We start from the raw sequence: 19,575 nt of genomic DNA, 5'->3' as shown, positions 1-19,575 counted from the left end.
CTGCGTCTGACATTACACCTTACTCCCTAGTAGTGCACTACTCAGAACAACACAGCTGGCTCTGCGTCTGACATTACACCTTACTCCCTAGTAGTGCACTACTCTGAACATCACAGCTGGCTCTGCGTCTGACATTACACCTTACTCCCTAGTAGTGCACTACTCTGAACAACACAGCTGGCTCTGCGTCTGACATTACACCTTACTCCCTAGTAGTGCACTACTCTGAACATCACAGCTGGCTCTGTGTCTGACCTTACTCCCTAGTAGTGCACTACCCTGAACATCACAGCTGGCTCTGCGTCTGACCTTACTCCCTAGTAGTGCACTACTCTGAACATCACAGCTGGCTCTGCGTCTGACCTTACTCCCTAGTAGTGCACTACTCTGAACAACACAGCTGTCTCTGCGTCTGACATTACACCTTACTCCCTAGTAGTGCACTACTCAGAACAACACAGCTGGCTCTGCGTCTGACATTACACCCTACTCCCTAGTAGTGCACTACTCTGAACATCACAGCTGGCTCTGCGTCTGACCTTACTCCCTAGTAGTGCACTACTCTGAACAACACAGCTGGCTCTGCGTCTGACATTACACCTTACTCCCTAGTAGTGCACTACTCTGAACATCACAGCTGGCTCTGCGTCTGACATTACACCTTACTCCCTAGTAGTGCACTACTCTGAACAACACAGCTGGCTCTGCGTCTGACCTTACTCCCTAGTAGTGCACTACTCTGAACAACACAGCTGGCTCTGCGTCTGACATTACACCTTACTCCCTAGTAGTGCACTACACTGAACAACACAGCTGACTCTGAGTCTGACATTACACCTTACTCCCTAGTAGTGCACTACTCAGAACAACACAGCTGGCTCTGCGTCTGACCTTACTCCCTAGTAGTGCACTACTCTGAACATCACAGCTGGCTCTGCGTCTGACCTTACTCCCTAGTAGTGCACTACTCTGAACAACACAGCTGGCTCTGCGTCTGACATTACACCTTACTCCCTAGTAGTGCACTACTCTGAACAACACAGCTGGCTCTGCGTCTCACATTACACCTTACTCCCGAGTAGTGCACTTCTCAGAACAACACAGCTGGCTCTGCGCCTGACATTACACCTTACTCCCGAGTAGTGCACTACTCTGAACAACACAGCTGGCTCTGCGCCTGACATTACACCTCATTCCCTAGTAGCGCACTAGTTTTGTCCAGAGCCAAGGTTGGTTACCTTGTTGCCTGTGTCGATGGCGTCGTATTTGCACTCTGCAAATATTTTGATGAGATCAAGGAACTCCTCGTAGATGCTGAAGACCATGTTTCCCAGAGCGCTGCCTCGGACCCCCTGGATGTCCACCTTCTCCAGCTTTAGCAGCTCCACTGACACCGCATACACCTCCTACCAGACGCAGGTTAGCCCAGTGTGTGTGTGTGTGTGTGTGTGTGTGTGTGTGTGTGTGTGTGTGTGTGTGTGTGTGTGTGTGTGTGTGTGTGTGTGTGTACCTCTATGGTCTGTAGACGCTGCAGGAAGGCATCCAGCCTGGTAAACACCAGGTGTGAAGGGAAATCCCAGTTCTTTGAGTTTCCATTCTAGACATAAATGTACAGAGATAATTGACTTTAGTCATAGAGTTGTAACACTTGAAGGTTTGATGAAATGTTGCCTTGAGTGTTGTAAAATAGGTGAGAGTGTAAAAATGTATACTGACTTTGAAGTATTTGTCCATGTCGACTTTGCACTGATTGTAAGTCTCTCTGAGGGTCACCAAGGTGACAATGCTCATCCTGATGTTTCCCAGAATCTCGTCGATCTCCCCCATAAGGCCCTTCATCACCTCCTCTGGACCCAGGAAGTTCCTTGTCTGCAGCACACAGGAGGACAGTCTCCAAAATATGAATGTATGTAGCAGTTTCTTTACTAGGTGAAATGTGTTTTTGTAGTAGGGGCTAGGTCTGAGAAGTGTCTAGGGAAGGGGGCTAGGGGGTAAGTATATTCTGATTGGAGTTATTAAAAAGACATTGAAAAGACATGCACTTTGAAAAAACATCACTGACAATTACCATATCAATGAAGAGGTTGCAGATTTCTTGGAGGATGACAATGATCCTAGCAGGGTGGCTGTAGTGCTCAGAGTTCGCCCAGGTTAAACACACTGTGTGCATCACAGCTCCCACGTAGGTTGGCAGCTGCAAATAGGACAGAGGGAAAAGGTGTAAAGTGAAGGTTTAAAGATAATTATCTGAATTAATAGGATGGACAAATTAAGCTGTTTTCACCTGTGAGTACTCCAACTGTTCAATCTCATCAAGTATCTTCTGCAGTGGCTTCAGATAAAGAACAATATCCCGTGCTTCCGTCCGACCTACAATGGAGGAGGGTGGCATAACATAAAATGCATGCAGGTCCACGACCATTTGTGTTCAAACAGGGAAATCTGAGTTAGTGAAAACGTTGTTTAACCTTCATTGACATCCCTGTAGATACTCTTCAGTGCTGGCCAGTAGGTACTTGATGCTTTTTCAACAATTTCTGCCATCTTGCGCACTTTTGGCTCCATCAACTTCAGAAAAAAGAAAGGACCATGACCAATTGACCTATCAGTATTCACACTCCTGATACCTGCAGTGCAGCTCGAGTTAGGGATAGATTCAATCAGATTGACATCCACATAGCGTTGTTTTGGCAGTGTCGGAACTGCATTAGAGCTGTCAAATCCACAAGCGACCTGTTGCGTTACTTTATCACGGACACTGCCATTGGATGCAACTAAACCACACAGACTAAAATCCGATAAAGCCCACGCAACCGCATTAGAAGTTCATGCAGCTGCGTTACGAATTCAAACACACAAATTAGACTGATTGCCATAAATCCTCCATCCAAATTAACATGAAAACATGCATTAGCCTAACATCAATGGTTTGACATTGGAGAGTCATTATTGTTAACATCGATAGAGCCTACGATTTCTACTAGCACCGTTTAGAAGTTGTAACGCAGTATGTATAAAAAGGAAGGGAGTCGTTTGTGACACACAGGAGCAGCAACTCATCAATATGTCAGCTCATACCTAGCCCAGAATGTACTCTTAAGAAGCAAAATGTATTTTTTTTATTTTACCAGGTAAGTTGACTGAGAATACATTCTCATTTACAGAAACAACCTGGGGAATAGTTACGGGGAGATGAACGAGCCAATTGTAAGCTTGGGATGGTTAGATGACTGTGATGGTATGACAGCCAGATTGAGAATTTAGCCAGGACACCAGGGTTAACACCCCTACTCTTACAATAAGTGCCATGGGATCTTTAATAAGCACAGACAGTCAGGACACCTGTTCAACAACCCCTCCAAAATACAGCACACGACATAGGGAAATGGCTTCTTTTTTTTTTACAGAGAAAAGAGTGCCTCATACTGGCCCTCCAACACCACTTCTAGCAACATCTGGTCTGCCATCCAGGGACCAACCCTGCTTAGCTTCAGAAGCAAGTCAGCAGTGGGATGCAGGGTGGTATGCTGCTGGCTAGAGTTACCATTTCGCCTTATGGTCCAAGGACCTGATAATCAGCCGGCCTTTCTCTATCGGCTAAGCCGATAGTCCTTCTACATAGCGAAATTGTTGCTATGCCAGCTGCCACTCACCCCCTGCACAATGCAGAGGAATGTCTAGCTGGAAAAATCTGCAGCAGCAAGCTAGATCATTATCCAACAGAAAGGTGCAGTATTGAGAACTGGATGAATTGACACAGTGACCAAAATCGACCAGCCGCAATCGTATCTGTAAATTGACAATTGATAGTCGGATTAGATGATTGTCATAATAGGGAAATAATAAAGTGTTTTAAAATGCCTAAATAAAGGGTTGTCAATAGGGTTAGCTACCTAAGAATATTCCTACATGATTATGGACCAAGAACAGTGTGTGTGTGTTCTCACTTCTCAAACTATGGGCAGATTTCAGTCATTCAGACAGAACGTGCATCATTGTTTTAACTTTTTTCCTACTCTCGCTCTCCTTGTTAAATATAATTCACATTTGTGGCTTTAAGTATTTGAGCTAGTTCTCATAGTAGCAGTAAACAGCAGCAAGTGATATGAGAAGCAAGTATATGAGCGATGGGGAGATGTGAAAGGGAGCGGAGATACAGACTTGCTCTATCCAATCGTAGCAGTAGGATCAAATTACAACCCGCCCATTTCTTGACAGCTGAACTTGCCAATTGAATTGTTTCTAATTTCGAGAGTCCCGTCCTGTTCAGCCGCCCACTATCGCTGTCCTTCCATTGAAAGTGAATGACACCACCAAAACATCTGCTATGTAGTGATGGGGAGTCGACTCCAAAATAATCAATTCTTCGACTCCTTGCCCGCCGACACCCGGTGTCGACTTCCATTTGTGGGTGTCAAGCTTCGATTCCGCCTCATAAGATTCAGAATTTCTGCAACGGAGGAAACTATTTGCCATTGTCTACATCCGAGAACAAACTATTGCATCTTTACCGGCAAAGGGAGGGAGAGAGAGGGGAAGGGTACAGCCATAGGTAGGCATGACAGCCATCAGACAGACAGTCAGAACTGTACATCGGTAATCAAAAGATGTATTGGCTATCGCAATGCTGTAGCCTATCGCAATGTCGAACTATCGCAATGTCTCACACAAGTTCACTAAAGTAGGGGCTATCAATGTGTAGGCTGAGCTATTCTACACGCAACAGACCGAACACCACACACACACTAGCGTTTTTCATAGAAAAAAGAAAGAGCAGGGGAGCCAGCGAGGGAGAGAGGGGATTGGTGCAGGTAGACAGACAGTCGGAACCGTGCGCATAGGCTATATCTTGGTAATCTGTATATCTCGCAACGTCTTGTCTTGCAATGCCTCGTAAATTGACTAAAAGTATATACCAGGCTATGAATGAGTATGGCTAAGCTATTATTCATTGTGCCAGCAAATTGAAGTTGGATGTCGCCAAATGCATCAGTTTAATTATGCCTAAATGTGCAAAAAAAAGTATTTTTCATAAAGCTTATTTAATGAAACCCTGGCTGCTTGTTGATGTCCTAGGTCAGGGTACTCCAACCCTGTTCCTGGAGAGCTACCTTCCTGTAGGTTTTCAGAAGCTCATGTCAGCAGGATGTGGACATTGTTATAAGGAAGGACATCTACCATGGATCGCTATAATAATGATTATGATCACACCATCAATTTACAGTGGCAAGAAAAAGTATGTGAACCCTTTGGAATTACCTGGATTTCTGCATAAATTGGTCATAAAATGTTATCTGGTCTTCATCTAAGTCACAACAATAGACAAACACAGTGTGCTTAAACTAATAACACACAAACAATTATACGTTTTCATGTCTTTATTAAACACACTGTGTAAACATTCAACCAGAGTCTCTAGTAATACCTGTCTGAATAGGGCTATAACATGGCAAAGAATAGGCTTATCAGCGTAGAGTGCAACGTCTGCACTGGGATCCTGCGCTCGGCAGAAATATCTCTGAACTATTCTAGTTCCTAGACATCACCTTCTAAATTCAAACAAAATAGGCATTTTATAGGCTAAGTTGATGAGCAAGTGGGCGGCATCATGCTCATGTCAGTCCTCTAGAACGCAGATGTAGTCTTCCTAGTACGACTCTGCAATAATGAGGTGATGTGTACATGTATGCGCATCTGCTTCAGAATGTTTTGGGAGTCGAGCAAGAGTCGACTCCTTCAACTACGACCACAGGAGTCGGAGTCGAGCAAGAGTCGACTCCTTTTACTCCAACGACAGGAGTCGGAGTCATCTCCACGAATCCTGGAGTTGTGCACCATTACTGCTATGCAGCTGTCAGCCAGCACGGGTTATTACTGGCTATCCAGACTCCTTTCTCCGACGAAACGCTACGCCACACCCACGGACGTTAGTTTCTTCTCCGCAATGAGTCTAGATCTGAGTACCTACCCAACCCTTCACCGAACGCGATCACATTCGGGGTCGTCTGATCGGTACAGAAAACGATGGGTTGGGAGAGAGCCAGAACACACGTGGGTAAAGCGGCGGTTTGAAAATGTGTCATTGGCTTTGATACTCTGATCGGTTAGAGACAATACAATCGCTTATGACAATACAAATGCCCCTCGTCACCACAAACAACTTCAATGATGGCAGTATCAGACTAAAGTATGTATAGAATGTCAGATCAGGGGAATAATTTAGTGTGAGTCATCAGGCAAGATTAGTGCTTGATCTGATTGAATCCTGACCTGCTAATGCAGGTCCCCTTTCGCTGTCGATTCAACACCACCTATTGTTGGCCTAACCCAATCAGAACCATGGACAGCCCCTAGCACTGACAGCGCACAAAGACACACGTTTCAAACAACAATATCATCTTTCATATTGTAAAATAGGGTACCTGTGCATAAATACACTCCAGGTTCACGAGTCTGTTGTTCCAGAAATCAAACTCCACTCTGGGCAGTGGGTTCAGTCCATCCAGGATCGGCTGGGCAGAGTCTTTACTAAGAACCTCTGTCACCTGGTGAGTCCAGTCGATTATCACCGTCTCAAAGGCATGCATCAACTTACTGTCAATGGAGCAAGAGAGCCTGCATTGGGGGAAAGGAGACAATGCACTGTATTACGGTGAATGTATTATGCGATTTGAGACATTAGGGTAGGTGACAGTTTAATACCGGTAGGTGTATTCTGAATCTTCAAGAGCATCTGCGTTTGCTGGTAATGGCAGGAATGTTCTGCCTTTGATTTGACCTCCAACGACGAACACTTCATTCTTCAGTTTGTGTGCATGGCGAGACACATCATCTGAAACCACCCTGGGCCAGCATCTGGTGTTGTCTTTGTTGGTGTGTAGAGGGTAAGCAATCTGGAGAAACACTTGTTAAATTTATGAGCGACCGTTTAATTTATCAATAGCTACAACCAGTCCCTTGAGTACGAGCACCTCAAATGTTCTAGCTACAGCTTGAGCTCCTATTCCTCTTGTAGCTAGAATATTAGCTCAAAAATATTGTGCAGCTCCTGCACCTACAGTGGAAGTCGGAAGTTTACATACACCTTAGCCAAATACACTTATACTCCGTTTTTCACCATTTCTGACATTTAATCCTAGTAAAAATTCCCTGTCTTAGGTCAGTTAGGATCAACACTTTATTTTAAGAATGTGAAATGTCAGAATAATAGTAGAGAGAATGATTTATTTCAGCTTTTATATCTTTCATCACATTCCCAGTGGGTCAGAAGTTTATATAAACTCAATTAGTATTTGGTAGCATTGCCTTTAAATTGTTTAATGTTTCGGGTAGCCTTACACAATAAATTGGGTGAATTTTGTCCCATTCCTCCTGACAGAGCTGGTGTAACTGAGTCAGGTTTTTTAGGCCTCCTTGCTCACACACGCTTCTTCAGTTCTGCCCACACATTTTTTATAGGATTGAGGTCAAGGCTTTGTCCTTATGTCATGGTGTTTATACTTGCGTACTATTGTTTGTACAGATGAACATTGTACCTTCAGATGGAAATTGCTCCCAAGGATGAACCAGACTTGTGGAGGTCTACAATGTTTTAAATGAGGTCTTGGCTGATTTCTTTTGATTTTCCCATGATGTCAAGCAGAGGCAGTGAGTTTAAATATTTTTTTAACCTTTATTTAACTAGACAAGTCAGTTAAGAACCATTTATTATTTGCAATAACAACCTAGGATCAGTTTGTTCAGGCAAACTGGTAAGGCAACCAGCCTTGTTCAGGGGCAGAACGACAGATTTTTACCTTGTCAACTCAGGGATTTAATCTTGCAACTATTTTGGTTACTCGTCCAACCCTCTAACCACTAGGCTACCTGCCACACAGCTAGCCGAGCTTGAAGGTAGGCCTTGAAATACATCCACTGGTACACCGCCAATTGACTCAAATGATGTCAATTAGCCTATCAGAAGCTTCTAAAGCCATGACATAATTTCTGTAATTTTTCAAGCTGTTTAAAAGCGCAGTCAATTTAGTGTATGTAAACTTCTGACCCACTGGAATTGTGATACAGTGAATTATAAATTAAATAACTTGAAAACAATTGTTGGAAAAATTGTGTGATGATGGACCGACTTGCCAAAACTATAGTTTGTTAACAAATTTGTGGAGTGGTTGAAAAACGAGTTAATGACCCCAACTTAAGTTTATGTAAACTTCCGACTTCAACTGTACCGTTAAATATAAACCGCCACATACAATTAAAACAAATAGCCAAACCAAAAACTGCAGACAAATGCTTGCTGCTACTAAAATCAATGAAATGTAGGCTAAAGTGAGAACAGAGTGAAGAGCAGAAATCTCAACTAGCAAACAAGTCGCAGAAATGAAAACGCGAAGGGGGGGGGGGGGGCACCAACACCGGCACCTATTTCAGACCAAGTCAAGCATTAGCTTGTAGACTAGTTGACATTGGGCTAGCTAGGCGGCCTGGCCTAACATTACTCACCCCCTCAATTGCGCCGATTGTAGCGTCCACTGGGGAATTCGCGACGTCTCCAATAAATACATTCTTTATATTGTCTTTTGTAATAACTTCTTTATCTTTCTTGATAAAATATACAGCTTTGTTTTTAATTGTTTGCGGAAACTCAAGGCTGCAAACAAGTTGGGATGCAGCATTTAGAGAAATAACAAGGCTATTGATGTCGGATTTTTCAATGAAGTTGCCGATCAAAGCTCGGGTTTCCTCCCCGGCAATAAACTTCTGCCATTTGTCCGGTTTCAACTTTAGCGCCTTTAAAGTCACGTTCTGTAAAAACACGATCCTCTGATCTTCTCCCTCCATGTTATCTTACAGTTTGACAGCCACAGTCAACTATTTGCTAGCTATTCCTTAATGTTCAGTGTACGTTAATCTTACCAGCTAACGTTAGCTACCAAGCTAAACTACAACTGACAAAACGTTGGAAATCAAATGTGAAATACGTTCCTCGTGCTCAGAGTGTTCACCCATTCCTAACGGTTTTTGTTTGGACGGTCAATCAGCGCTAAAGCCTCGAGCTATTGAATGTGGACCCTATCATTGCTGTGCCCATAGGTGGATCTCTATGGCTGTCTCCAAGTTCTGTCTTGTGTGGTTAAATCCAATGGCAAAACATCTCGATAGGTGAAGTTAACACACAACTTTAAAGTCAAATATTACACAAAGAAAGCAAATATGAGATTAACATGAGATTTGTTAAATCTGAGATCTGGTTAACAAATCAAATAAACAAACATATGATGGCATAAAGAGGCACAAACTTTTATGATACAAAACAACTTTACAAGAAATTATATGTATTATTGATAAACAAACAATTCAAGCTTGATTTACATTTCATAAACAGTGCATTGTGAACAAAAATTACTGATTAATTTATCTGCCAATGAAAAACAAAAAAACACAGCCCTCCAAAGGGGTCACTGATGACAGAAATGCATCTTATAAGACAACACATTTGTAACAGACAGCATACAACTGTATAAGAACACTGTGAAAGGTCTTCGTAAAAAGTATCCTTCCCTGCAAACTTACTGCTTCTGCAAAAGTACTCATCACAATATCAGAATAAGAGACAGAATATTTCAACCTGAGTAGTGATATATTACGATCCTTTGTTTCCCTCTCCCCTTCTTGATTTCTTTCTCCCCTCCCTCCATACCACCTCCTTCCACATGACTGTGCAGATGTAGTAACAGAGGTATCAAAACAAGAAACTAAAATAAGAGTAGAACTAACACAGTGATGGCATAACAAGGCTTTCGGCTGAGACAGTATTTTTTTTTAACTATTGTGCCGACTCAGCTCCCATATCTCACCCCCCGGATCACTGACACAGGCCAATGTCCCGGAAACATTTAACAAAACAAAAAAGTATCATCTCGACCCGTAAGGGGAGAAAGAGAGAGCGAGAGAGGAAACAGTGGTGGTTTGTTATGGGAACCTTTCAGAAAGAGATGATGCTCTGTAGTAATGACAGCACTGTGAGAAGAGGTTTATGTAAAAAGAGGTTAATGGCACCTTTCTCTGTTCATTTTATATCAAAGCAAAATATTGCATGATGTAACTTCCTGTAGAGGGCGCTGAAGGAGGTCCAATCCTCTCTGCATCCTGATCTCCATCCTAAACCCGTGCCCCTTCAAAATCCTTCCCCTCCAGTGTTTGTGTATCTGAAGAATGCAACATGTAATCAATATGATGACAGCTTCCACCTTTCAGATTGTGGGGACATTCTGCTTTCTTATGTACATCATTCTATAGTTCCTTTAGTAATTCCTTTAGTTCAGGTCCATAGACACTGGGCTATAGTGTAGAGTGAGGTGCTGGAGCCTGGGGCCTTTCTACGGGCTAGTCAGAGCCGACACCTTCTTCTTCCGGGCTGCCACCATCTCATAGAAGGGGTCCTTGCTGATGGCTTTTCTACAGGGAAGAGGGGGGAGAGCAATATTGATTTCACATTTGGCTTGGGACTAGAACAGGATCGTACATATCAAGAACAGGACAGCATGGAAATAAGAGAAGGGTTGTGTCCCAAATACCTCCTTTCTCCCAAAGTGTGCACTTGTTCACTTTCCTTCATGTATATGAAAGGATATTACTGGTATAAGTCCCCCTAGCCCATGTCTACACCAATCCAATGCTTTTAAACTTGTGCGGAGTAGTGAATGTGTGTACACTTCAGAAAGAAGAGGTTATTTGGACAGCCAAGATCTCACTTGATGCTGGTGATCCATTCTTCCTTCTCCTCAGCTGTGGGGGCGGAAATTCGATAGAAGGTGTGGTTGCCCTCGACAACGCGTCCGTCCGCCTCGGTCTTACACGCCTTGATCACCTGATCCCTGTGGTCCGGGATGAACAGCTCAAAACAGTTCTGAGAGAGAGCGAGAGAGAAGGGGGGAGGTGTGACAGAGGCTTCTAAAAGGAAACAGGGAGAATTGCAGGAGAACGAGCACAGGAAGAGAGGGAGAGAGAGTAACTTACTGGTTTCTTAGAGTCGTCCACCTCTCTAATACTAAGATTCTCCAGAGGGATGATACCCCTAGGCTCCTTATCCTGGAGGGAGAGAAGGTTATAGCTCATAATTGATACCAAGAAAGCAATGGAGAAAAAGCATGACAGAAAAAGAAAAACTCACAGTAGTGTACTCAAAGTAGTACAGGCAGTTGTCTGTGAGGATGAACCATCGTCTCTTCCACGTCTTCACACGCCCTCCTGGGGGGGTTAAAGGTCAGTTCAATCAGGATTCATAGAAGCTAAATGCAAAGATTAAAGTTGCCCCTAGACACTCCAGACAGACGGCAGCACAGACATCAGCCAGTACCAGGCAGGAGCCTATGGGCGTGTTCCAGGTCATCTTTAATGCAGTCATGCTTCTCAGAAGGCACATCATGACGACAACAAAGTCGACCATGAAAACAATGCATTAGATGGCATGTTGATTGGATGGTAGGGTTACGTTTAAAGGTTGTTTGCTTTTAGAGGTTGATAACCTTAGACCTCACAGCATGAGTAACACAGAGCAGATAAATCACATCTTGCCAACAATTAAACACCATTTCATTCTTTATAATGAAATCATAGTTAACAGTAGATTTTAATTGGACAGAGCGGTGGGTAGTAGGGAAGCAGCACTCTGAAGCAAAGCACATACAGGCTGGGGAGGGTAAAGTTTCCAATCCAGACATATATATTTACATACCTCCTGGAGACCAAAATCACCCAAACAAAACAAATGAAGAAAAAAGACAAAATAAACTACATTAAGCCATTAATATTTCTACAAATTTTATACCATAATTAGGCTCCATTCTATACTGAACAAAAATATTAAGACACAACATGCAACAATTTCAACGATTTTACTGAGTTACAGTTCATATAATGAAATCAGACAATTTAAATCAAATGTATTAGGCCGTAATCTATGGAGTTCACATGACTGGGCAGGAGAGCAGCCCTGGGTGGGCCAGGACCGACAATCAGTATGAGTTTCTCTCCACAAAAGGGCTTTATTACAGACTGAAATACTCCTCAGTTTATCAGCTGTCCGGGTGGCTGGTCTCAGACAATCACACAGGTGAAGCCGGATGTGAAGGTCCTGGCTGGCGTGGTTACACGCTGTTTAATCAGCTGCTTTACATGCCACACCTGTCTGGTGGATGGATTATCTTGGCAAAGGAGAAATGCTCACTAACAGGGATATTAACACATTTGTGCACAGCATTTGAGCGAAATAAGCTTTTTGTGTATATGGAACATTTATGGGATCTGTTTTCTCAACTCATGAAACATGGGACCAACACTTTACATCCCTCAAACTCAACTCTGGACCTCAAAGACAGTTCCCCTTTATTTATTTATTATTCCCCTCTAATTAGGGACCGATTTAGACCTGGGACACCAGGTGTGTGCAATTAATTATCAGGTAGGACCAGCAGGCTCCGGACCTCGTAGGGTCAGAGTTGAGTACCCCTGCTTTACATGTTGCATTATATCTTTGTTCAATATATGTATGACTGAGAAGACCAAACTGGAGAGAGTGTAGGTCTGCATCTGTCCACCAGAGAGCAGTGGCAACATCAATAAAACTGTCTGTCCTGTTCTCCACTTAATGTAAACTGCAAAGTTGACATTTACCTAGTTTGAGTAGCCAGCCCTCCCGGTCGGGGTTGAAGAAAGTGTGTGTGAGGTCGTTCCCATCATCCTCTGGGATCTTAAAGGGTTCGTTCTTTATACTCTCATACAGGTTCTACAAAGAGAGAAGGGAATGGAAAGAAAGAGAGCGAGAAAGAGATCATAAGACGTTTGATGCAAACACAGAATGGGGGTATACTACAATTGAAGCTAGATCTACTCAGGGTTTTCTAAAGTTAACCAGCTTCAGTTAGCTTCACATTTCAGCTCAGGCTTTATCCATACTACGACGTTAGATATTGATTGTCCACCTGCCGCTAACTCTAGCAGGCTTGTAACTGTGCATGCATGTCACAAGTGTCTAGTCGAAAGCCAAACTCTTCATTGAGACAATGCTGAAACATCAATCCATTGGCGAGTCAATGTCACATTTTCATTTGTGCCGAAATCAAAATGAAAGAAAAGTCATCTAGCAAATTCAGTGTGATATAGGCTTGTTGAAGAGCAGTCTCTTTTATTACATATCGTTAATGCGGTCTTTGGTGTGCTTATCATGAGCACCATTTTTTATTAAATAAAAGTATTAAAAATAGATTTGCCAGTACTTTTGTATACTTTTTAGCCAGTAGTCCTCTAAGTAGCACCAAAAGCTGTCTCTGAAAATGCAAGGGGCTGAAGCTCATTGGCTAGAACTCGAATTGCTAGGGGGCCAGCCCACGTGTGGGGAAATGCAGGGAAAATGGCATGGCACAGCTTCAAGAAAACAGTCGCTTTCAAACTAGGGATTTCGTGGCTAATTGAGGTAAGACAGTAATTCTAATTCTAATAGATGATGCACAGAGGAACCACACAGATGCATCTAGCCAAAAGCGGATAACTAACATTCTTAGTCCCTAACCCGCCCAGGAGCAGGTTAGTTCTGAAGGATTCGTTGCCATAGAAATTGACCTGGCTAAAAAGGTGAGCGACTTTCATGGTACCATGTATCCAGAGTTGAACTCAGAACTGACCAAAGTTACCTTGCTAACTCCTCAAACCACGTACATAGTATAGGGCTCAGGTCCTCAGCCAATCCTAGTATACTATGGATAGAGGGAGGGACAGGTAAAGGAAAAGGGAGGGGAATAGAGAGAGCTTGCTAGAACAACAGAGGGATGGAGAGAGTGATGGGGAGAGATACAGATTGATAGATACCCTGAGTAGATCCTCAGGTAAGTCTCCGCCATCGTTGATTCCTCTGTTCATGGTGGTGAATCTCTGGTGGGAGGGTTTGTCCTTCACATTGGGGTTATGGAGACTGGTGTTCAGCATGATCACAGCAAACGACAACACATAACACGTATCTGGAACACAGCGATGGACGGGGAAGTTAGTGTGTGTGTGAGCGTGCGTGCGTGCACGCAAGTGTGTGTTTGCGGTGGCCTTTCTATACCGCTGTGCTGGAAGACGCCAGGGTTACAGTGACAGTATCTCTGGGCAAACGCCTCCATCATGCGATCGATCTTCTGGGCTTCACCTGGCAACCGGAAACTCCACAGGAACTGCCTGGGGGAGAGGACATGCAAACATAAGTGTGTGTGTGTGTGTGTGTGTGTGTGTGTGTGTGTGTGTGTGTGTGTGTGTGTGTGTGTGTGTGTGTATGGTGAGCATATGTGTATGTGTTACCTGAGGGCCTGGACCAGGTTAAGGTCAGTAAACTCATGTAGCTCCACAAAGGCTTGTAGAACCTCAAGATTGAAATCCTCTCTACAGAAACACATTCAAAGAGTATTAAGGTGTATGGTCATAAAAGCGACTAGATCAGCGTTGCGTTCAGTAGGGAATACTGTAGCTAAACGTTTTGAAACCGAAAAGTAGTCTTTCTTATTGGACAAGTTCAATGCGGTTTCTTCATGTTTCATTCCATATCCGAATGTTTCTTGCCAACTGAACAGGGCCTAGGTAAGTTAAGGAGATTTATCAGAAAAAAAGCTATGAAACCAGAAACATACCCAAATATAATCTAATAGATTCAATCTATAATCTCCTAATCCTTGCCTCCTCTCTGTGGCCAGCACATGTGTGTGTGTGTGTCCAGAAAGAAATGAGCAAAATCAATATCACTGAGTTGAGAATGCATTAAACCAGTTTCCCAAACTTGGTCCTGGAGCCTCCCCTTGGTGCCAGTTTTGTTTTTTACCCTAGCACTACACAGCTGTTTCTTGCTAAATATTTTCTTAACTCTTCTTGAACTGCACTGTTGGTTAAGGGCTTGTAAGTAAGAATTTCACAGTAAGGTCTAGACTGGTTGTATTCAGCGCATGTGACAAATAAAAAAAGTTAGATTTGATACAAATAACCAACTCATCATCAAGCTTTGATTATTTGAGTCAGCTGAGTAGTGCTAGGGCAAAAAAACTAAGCGTGCACCCAGGGGGGGCAGGAACGAGTTTGGGAATCCCTGCATTAACCCACTTAACAGCTCATCCATCAATCTCTTTCAATGTCTCTCCCACACTCTCACTCTTTTTACTCTCCCGTTTCTCACCTCTCCCCCAGATAGTCTCCGATGGCGGTCTTGTTTAGCCCCTCCCCTTTATAGAGGAACTGGGCGATGTCATCACTGGTGTTCTTCAGCAGACCGCTGTCAATCAAAAACCGGATCCCCTGATTGATGGTACACACAGCCAAATCAGAACACAGAACCACAGCCAGAGCACCAATCACAGAACAGAGTGGGTGATAGAGGCTGGTTTACGATTGGGCTTCACCTTCTTTGGGTCCATGTTGAACTTCTTGCACCCCATGGACACCTGCTTGTTTCTCTGCATGCTTTTCCTACAGACACAACAGTCATTAAGGTGGAACTGACAGTGTTTTAGCAACATGAAATCTTATTCAAATCTGTTCATATATACCCCCTGCAAGAATGACACCCTTTTTTTACACTTTCTGACAAGCAAGTGCTTAAATATGGTGAGTTTCACGTTTCCATAATTTTTTGGGAATGACGTATAGTAAGGCATTTGTGAAAATTCTATAGCAATATAGAGTGGGAAAGCGGCCGTGGGTTGGACAATTAGACACCACAGGTAATAAAACCATCTGTCTCATCCAGGACCGGAGTCCAATTAGATCTACACTAGGCCTTGATGCAAACAAGCCATTTGTCATACGGGCCTGCCATCATTCACTTTGAACTGAACTGTGTGTTTACAGGCAGTAGCAAAAGGGCGACTTCAGCGCATTACAATGCATTCGCCAAAAGCCACAAAATAAACAAACGGATTACTGCAAATATGTACACTGAACAAAAATATAAAAACCCAACATGTAAAGTTTTGGTCCCACTTTAGCTGAAATAAAAGATCCCAGAAATGTTTCACACACTCAAAAAGCTTATTTCTCAGAAATGTTGTGCACAAATTTGTTTGTATCCCTGTTAGTGAGCATTTCTCCATTGCCAAGATAATCCATCCACCTGACTGGTATGGCATTTAAAGAAGCTGATTAAACAGCATGATCATTACACAGGTGCACCTTGTGAGGGGACAATAAATGGCCTCTCTCAAATGTGCAGTTTTGTCACAACATAATGTCACAGATGTAAATTGTTTATGGCACGTGCAATTGGCATGAAGACTGCAGGAATGTCCACCAGAGCTGTTGCAAGGGAATTTAATGTTCATTTCTCTACCATAAACAGCCTCAAAACATCTTTTTAGAGAATTTGGAAGTATGTCCAACCATGCTGGCATGGTTAAACACCCACCCCATGAAACTGTTCTTTGCACAACCAAAGAATCTGTACAAACTGTCAGAAACGTCTCAGGGAAGCTCATCTGCGTGCTCACCGTCGATAGCCACTGGCACGCTGGAGAAGACATATCACATTTATTTCTATGGCCCTTCCTACATCAGCTGATATCATAAAGTGCTTACAGAAACCCAGCCTAAAACCCCAAACAGAAAGCGATGCAGATTTAGAAGCACAGTGACTAGGAAAAACTCCCTAGAAAGGCAGGAACCTAGGAAGAAACCTAGAGAGGAACCAGGCTCTGAGGGGTGGCCAGTCCTCTTCTGGCTGTGCCGGGTGAAGATTATAACAGTACATGGCCAAGATGTTCAACTGTATTCCCAGTCATGTGAAATCCATAGATGATTCGGGTCCAATTTATTGATTTCAATTGACAGATTTTTCTTATATGAACTGTAACGAAGTAAAATCTTTGAAATTGCTGCATGTTGCACTTATATTTTTGTTCGGTGTAATATCACAAGAGTCCTCTTACATTTGGGAACTTTACAGTCCTATTGATCAAACAAGCATGTAAAAAGTAAGTTCTCTCCCTCACTTATGCCCATCAACAAGATCAACAACTAATGCTAGGGGACATTAGAAAAACCCTCTCAAACATGTTCAGCTAGTTGCACTGATAAACGATGGGGAATAGTAGCCTGCTTGTCCTTCTGCAGCTTGCCTACCTATGTATGATTGTCCAAACCCACGTGTGAAGGGGAAATTGCCTGCCTGACTATTAATTTTGATCAATGCCAAATACATTTGACTGACAACTGAGAGGATTCTGTGTTATGCACTATAGCCCGTTACCATATATGCAATTGAATATTATCTGCTGTTGGCTTGTGTGGATGTATGTAGGTGTTATGCAACATAGCTGACTTGCAACATTGTTAACAGTTTCAGGGCCATGGGCCTTTCTCATGATGGAAAAATACAGAATAACATAAAAACGGACACATACAGAACGTAGTGTAGCAAACCACAGACTGTTTTTTGTTAGAACTCAAACTTAACAATAACAGAAACCAGATATGTGATAACGGTATCTAGGGAATGAGCGCATAGATACACGACACAGCAAGTTACATCTATCAACTGGAGCACCCGGGGGTTGGTACCAGCTCGTACGACAACAATCAACGATAGGCTGGGTGAGTCTAAACCACGCCCAGTCTTTACTCTGACAGGCCGGCTCAGAAGCAGGAACTTTTTCTGTCAGAGTATATTTATAATAGCTTTGTCAAGAACAAGTTAGTTCTCTGTTTGCCCTGCGAGGTTGGACAGAGAGCCCGTATATTGGAAAATTGCATTTACCACTTATTGCTTAGCTAATAAAAAATACATAGTATACAATCGGTGGCTCAATGTCATATTTATCCTGATACCAGATTCAAATTGATGCAACTCTAACACAACTAGCTAAGGGTGCGTTCATAGATTGCCTCTGCCTCCAGTGTGTTCGGAGTCATTCGTAAACTCAGAGCATTATCAGATTGAATTTACAGACAGAGTGTGTCGCTCTCCGAGCGTACACTGCACGATTAACACTGGACACTGGCCGAGGAGTAGGGTTAATCTGAGCGTTCCTCATAACGGCAGTCAAGCACCCAAGCTAACTGGCTAAAGTTGGCTAGCTTGCTAGCTACTTCCAGACTCAAACAAAAGAACGCAGCGTTCCAGACGATTTAACTTTTTTTGCCCAAATTTACTGACACCGGTCATATTCAGCTGGTGTCGCGCGTTCTTAAATTCCTCAGTTAGTCTGCACTCTGGCACACAGACGAGGGTGCTCTGAAATTATTCCTAGTAGATAGCATAGTTTGTAAATTCACCTCTGCCTAACTAGTTGTTCAAATTCAGTATTGTTTGGACTACCAAGAAATGTATTGTAAAATTATATTCATCATGCATTGAACTGCATCCATCTATTCTCCAACAATGCCTTACTATAAATCATGGAATTTTGAGTCAAATAGAACCTATTTTTTAAAACTCTTATATAGTTTGTTTTTAACAAACTGGGAATGTTATATTTTTGACTGATATGATTGTATCATATCTGCAAAGTAGTTAAAACGCTGTCAGTTCCACTTGAAGTCAGTATAACGCATGCATAGAGCCTTCGAAAACAACTCAAATGGCCTTTGTAGTGCTGAGCGATTAACAGAAATGTAGGTTATTTCTAGTTGTTTTTAAACAACTAATTTACCGAAGACGGTTCAATTATTAGAATTGTATTTTTTTATTGTGAACTCAATGCGCCATAGTTTCTCTAGAGTAATTCTCATGTCCGAACTGTGAGATGTAGTTTCCAACAGGCCAGTGTTCTACATAATTATCACTTTTTGTGCACTAAACTAACTACAATGATCATACTCCATTGTGCTGTTACTTGTCTGGTCTGGGTTTCTTTTACGCCTGCTAGGTAAAAAAATCATGAGCAGGCAGTACCATCATGGGCTTTTATGAAATTGTTTTTATTATGGGTTGTTAAAGCATTCAACCCACAACCATTTTTTTTTAAATGTTCGAAACCAAAATAGAAATTCGTGATTATTTATTAATAATCGAACCAACCCGACTTCAAGAAGAACTGAATCACTCAGCACTAGGCCTTTAGAACATTGTAACGCCTTTGTAAACTGTTAAAAAAAACCTTTGTAAACAATTCATAAAGCTTTTATACACACTTTATAGTGTAATTACCCTATAAATGTACAAAAGGACTGAGTGTACAAAACATTAAGGACACCTTCCTAATATTGAGTCGCGCTCCCCCCCTTTGTCCTCAGTTCATTGGGCATGGGCTCTACAAGGTGTTGAAAGCGTTCCACAGGGATGCTGGCCCATGATGATTCCAGTGCTTTCCACAGTTGTGTCAAGTTGACTGGATGTCCTTTGGGTGGTGGACAATTCATGATACACACGGGAAACTGTTGAGCGTGAAAAACCCAGCAGTGTTGCAGTTAAGACGCACACAAACCGGTGCAAGTTGCACCTACTACCATACCCCGTTCAAAAAGGCACTTCAATATTTTGTCTTGCCCATTCACCCTCAATGGCACACACAATCCATGTCTCAATTGTCTCAAGGCTTTAAAAAAAAATCCTTCTTTAACCTG

The 19,575-nt window shown here is 42.7% G+C and overlaps 2 protein-coding genes across 6 annotated transcripts in view; both read right to left on the bottom strand.

The window, feature by feature from the left end:
* The window catches only part of LOC135523423 (dynein axonemal heavy chain 17-like), an 89,270-nt gene extending 80,096 nt beyond the window's left edge, over window positions 1-9,174 (bottom strand). The window contains exons 1-9 of the mRNA XM_064950088.1: window positions 8,500-9,174; window positions 6,703-6,893; window positions 6,423-6,615; window positions 2,469-2,568; window positions 2,285-2,370; window positions 2,069-2,194; window positions 1,717-1,869; window positions 1,511-1,597; window positions 1,239-1,406 (exon numbers count right to left, since the gene is read on the bottom strand). Coding sequence (XP_064806160.1) covers window positions 1,239-1,406; window positions 1,511-1,597; window positions 1,717-1,869; window positions 2,069-2,194; window positions 2,285-2,370; window positions 2,469-2,568; window positions 6,423-6,615; window positions 6,703-6,893; window positions 8,500-8,838 — 1,443 coding nt within the window. The 5' untranslated portion in view covers window positions 8,839-9,174. The remainder of the gene's footprint in view (window positions 1-1,238; window positions 1,407-1,510; window positions 1,598-1,716; window positions 1,870-2,068; window positions 2,195-2,284; window positions 2,371-2,468; window positions 2,569-6,422; window positions 6,616-6,702; window positions 6,894-8,499) is intronic.
* A 99-nt stretch (window positions 9,175-9,273) lies between these two features.
* LOC135523426 (cytohesin-1-like) overlaps window positions 9,274-19,575 on the bottom strand; it is a 44,443-nt gene continuing 34,141 nt past the window's right edge. For all 5 annotated transcript variants that reach the window (XM_064950090.1, XM_064950091.1, XM_064950092.1 and 2 more), the window contains 10 exons: window positions 15,420-15,486; window positions 15,197-15,315; window positions 14,335-14,415; window positions 14,102-14,214; window positions 13,864-14,012; window positions 12,673-12,784; window positions 11,171-11,247; window positions 11,017-11,088; window positions 10,752-10,906; window positions 9,274-10,455 (listed from right to left, as the gene is read on the bottom strand). In XM_064950090.1, coding sequence (XP_064806162.1) covers window positions 10,377-10,455; window positions 10,752-10,906; window positions 11,017-11,088; window positions 11,171-11,247; window positions 12,673-12,784; window positions 13,864-14,012; window positions 14,102-14,214; window positions 14,335-14,415; window positions 15,197-15,315; window positions 15,420-15,486 — 1,024 coding nt within the window. In that variant the 3' untranslated portion in view covers window positions 9,274-10,376. The remainder of the gene's footprint in view (window positions 10,456-10,751; window positions 10,907-11,016; window positions 11,089-11,170; window positions 11,248-12,672; window positions 12,785-13,863; window positions 14,013-14,101; window positions 14,215-14,334; window positions 14,416-15,196; window positions 15,316-15,419; window positions 15,487-19,575) is intronic.

This window comes from Oncorhynchus masou, chromosome 31 (genome assembly GCF_036934945.1).
Source record: "Oncorhynchus masou masou isolate Uvic2021 chromosome 31, UVic_Omas_1.1, whole genome shotgun sequence".
NCBI lineage: Eukaryota > Metazoa > Chordata > Actinopteri > Salmoniformes > Salmonidae > Oncorhynchus > Oncorhynchus masou.
The sequence above is the reverse complement of the archived record's forward strand: the minus strand, read 5'-3'. Positions and strand labels throughout refer to the sequence as shown.